At 38.0% G+C, this 2,986-nt stretch overlaps 2 protein-coding genes across 2 annotated transcripts in view; both read right to left on the bottom strand.

Moving 5' to 3' along the window:
• The window catches only part of LOC110410346 (uncharacterized), a 1,571-nt gene extending 416 nt beyond the window's left edge, over nt 1-1,155 (bottom strand). Inside the window, 4 exon segments of the mRNA XM_089782568.1 lie at nt 1-254; nt 327-776; nt 779-956; nt 1,150-1,155. The exon segment at nt 1-254 is cut by the window's left edge and continues 416 nt beyond it. Coding sequence (XP_089638694.1) covers nt 1-254; nt 327-776; nt 779-956; nt 1,150-1,155 — 888 coding nt within the window.
• A 425-nt stretch (nt 1,156-1,580) lies between these two features.
• LOC110410345 (uncharacterized) overlaps nt 1,581-2,986 on the bottom strand; it is a 12,277-nt gene continuing 10,871 nt past the window's right edge. Inside the window, 1 exon segment of the mRNA XM_089782773.1 lies at nt 1,581-2,986. This exon segment is cut by the window's right edge and continues 795 nt beyond it. Within this exon segment, the coding sequence (XP_089638899.1) occupies nt 1,581-2,986 (1,406 nt within the window).

Genomic DNA, 2,986 nt, shown 5'->3' with positions numbered 1-2,986 from the left:
ATTGCTGAGATCTAATGTCACCAAAATAGTGCTATTACGAAATGCATTTGTTAGAGGCCCTTGTAGCTTGTTTTTAGATAAATGAACTTGACTAATCCATAAAGGGCCAAAGCGAGGTGGTATACTCCCAGAGATGTTGTTTGCTGAAAGGTCCAGAAGTTTAAGATTGAGTTGGCAAAACTCTGTGGGGATTGGACCTTCAAGATGATTATTTGCCAGGACAAGTTCTTCCAAACTTGACATTTGCCCCATCCCCTTTGGTATCCCTCCAGAAAGTTTGTTGTTGCTTAAATCCAATGTTGACAAAGTTGACATATTCTCCATCAACCTTGGTATGCCACCATGGAGTTGGTTATTGCTAACATCCAATGTTGACAAAAGCAAACAATTAGACAAACAATCTGGGATCATTCCAGAGAAGTGATTCCCCTCCACTTGCAACTCTATCAAGTTTGTCAAGGAAAAATTTGCAGAGAAAATCTGGCCTTGCAAACTGTTGTTTGATAATATAAGGGCACTTAATGAGGAGCAGCCCATGGCCAAGTGTTCAGGTAATCCACCGTACAATTTATTGTTAGACAAATCCAAGTATTGTAGGAAATTCATATCACCAATGGAAGCTGGAATGCTACCGCCAAAAGAATTTTTTGACATGTTCAGAAACGTTAACGATGGTAGTTTTGCTCCAATGTCAATTGAAATGTTGCCATAGAACGAATTTATGGAGATATCAAGAAGTGATAAACGCAAATGTGAGAGGAAAGGTAGCTGAAATGTCCTTGGAGAGAGTTGTTTGCTAGAACAAATGTTTGTAATTTTGCGTTGTTTTCCAACAACCAATTTGGGAATTCTCCAATCAGCTTGATGTTGGAGAGATCAACATACCTCAAGTCATGTTGATGATAGAGGAATTGAGGAAATGATCCAACCTCTCCACAACAGGATAAACTGACATGCTTCAGTTTTAGTCATACATTATCACAAGCTTCTTTCGATCTGAATAATCCTTTAAAGGAATGGAGAAAAAGAAATAGAAAATGAAGAGAGACTCTATGTGGATCATAACCCAGACTACCCTAAATAAAGTTGACACTCATTTCAATGCCTCCAAATGGTTTGCATTCCTAAAAAAATTATTAGAGAAGAAACTGCCATATTTCTACGCACTATGTGAGCAATTTGAATTAGTATTCGTTGTGACAATTCCTATGTAAAAGAGGTTGACAATGAAAGTTTCATTGAGCAGAGGAATTGGTTAGTAACAGAAATTGGTGACAACGAAAGATTCATTGAGCCAAGGAACATGGTTAGTAACACAAATTGGTAACATGCACAACAAAAATTAGTAAAGGAGTTACATATGTCATGATCAATACTGTAATCTGTATTGTTGAGGAGCGAATTTTGCCACTCATATGGTTCTAGAAACGATCCAAGCTTGCTATTTGCAAAAGGATTAATTGGTCAAGAAACATATTATAATAGAATTTCCAGAGACAGAAATCAAGAGGGTCTTCATTCAAATTCTTAACAGGGAAGGGAAAAAGCTGAAGCTTTTGGTGGAAATGAAAATCTATTGGCTACATATTTCAACAACGGAATCCTCTGGGGAGATTGTCTACTACAAAATAGTAGCTAGAAGTAATGCCCATTTCAATGTGATAGAACCATGCTCGTCTCCAATAAGGATTTATGTAAAGCACAGCAGCAATACCCAATAGCACTATTATGTAAGACACGATGAAACTCACATAAAAGATATCCATGTCAATTGAACCATCGTCTTCACTATTGTCAATTGATGTTCGTTCAATTGCAGAGCAGTTATTTCGCAACAATGCGCCACAAAGATAAAGATTTCCCAGGTAGCTGTTTTCATCAAATGTTGCAAATTGTCCGGTCTCAGGTGTCTTTCCAGACAAGTTGTTGTATGACACATTGAAATATGCCAAGAAATGTAACCCTGCAAGTTGAGGAGGGATTTTCCCGGTCAAGTTGTTGTAAGAAAGATCTAGACTCTCAATTTGTCTGAGATTAGAAAACTCTAACGGGATTGATCCTGTCAAATTATTGTGAGCTAGGTTCAACACAATGATGTTTAGGAATTTTTTGACGTCGTGGGGAATCTCACCAGTCAACTTGTTGTAAGAGAGATCAATTCCAGACAGGTATGTAAGGATTCTTCCCTTGTATGGGTAGGATATGTTTTTTGTTGTGAACTCTATTGGCTCTTCAGCAGAGAAAGAAGGGGTGGAAGGTGGAGGAGGACCAACGACTAGACGGACATGATCTTGGGATATATTGTACTGTGTTGTAATCTTCAGGCAAGGGGGAATAATCCCAGAAAGATTATTATGAGAAAGATCAATCAAGCTTAAGTGACTCAACTTGCATAACTGAAGTGGAATCCTACCTTCAAAATGGTTGTTATTTAGAAGAAGATGACTCAACTCAGAAAGCTTTCCAATCCAATTTGGAATGTTTCCACTTAAGTGGTTATTGCTGAGATCTAATGTCACCAAATTAAAGCTGTTACGAAATGCATTTGCCAGTGGCCCTTGTAGCTTGTTTTTGGATAAATGAACATGACTGATCATTAAAGGGCTGAAGCAAGATGGTAGACTCCCCGAGATATTGTTAGCTGAGAGGTCGAGAAATTTAAGATTACGATTGAGCTGGCAAAATTCCATGGGGATTGGACCTTCAAGATGATCATTTGCCATGACAATTGTTTCCAAACTTGACATATTCCCCATCCACTTCGGTATCCCACCAAAAATTGTGTTATTGCTCAAATCCAATATTGACAAACTTGACAAATTCTCCATCCATCTTGGTATCTCATCAAAGAGTTGATTATTGCTAACATCCAATAGTGACAAATATGAGCAATTAGACAAACATCCTGGGATGCTTCCAGAGAAGTGATTCCCATCCACTTGCAACTCTCTCAAGTTTGTCAGGCTAAAATTCGCAGAGAAAATCT

Source organism: Theobroma umbraticum, unplaced genomic scaffold, assembly GCF_002168275.2.
Source record: "Theobroma umbraticum cultivar Fairchild unplaced genomic scaffold, ASM216827v3 scaffold_56.0, whole genome shotgun sequence".
NCBI classification, from domain to species: Eukaryota; Viridiplantae; Streptophyta; class Magnoliopsida; order Malvales; family Malvaceae; genus Theobroma; species Theobroma umbraticum.
This window is presented reverse-complemented; position numbering and strand designations above follow the sequence as displayed.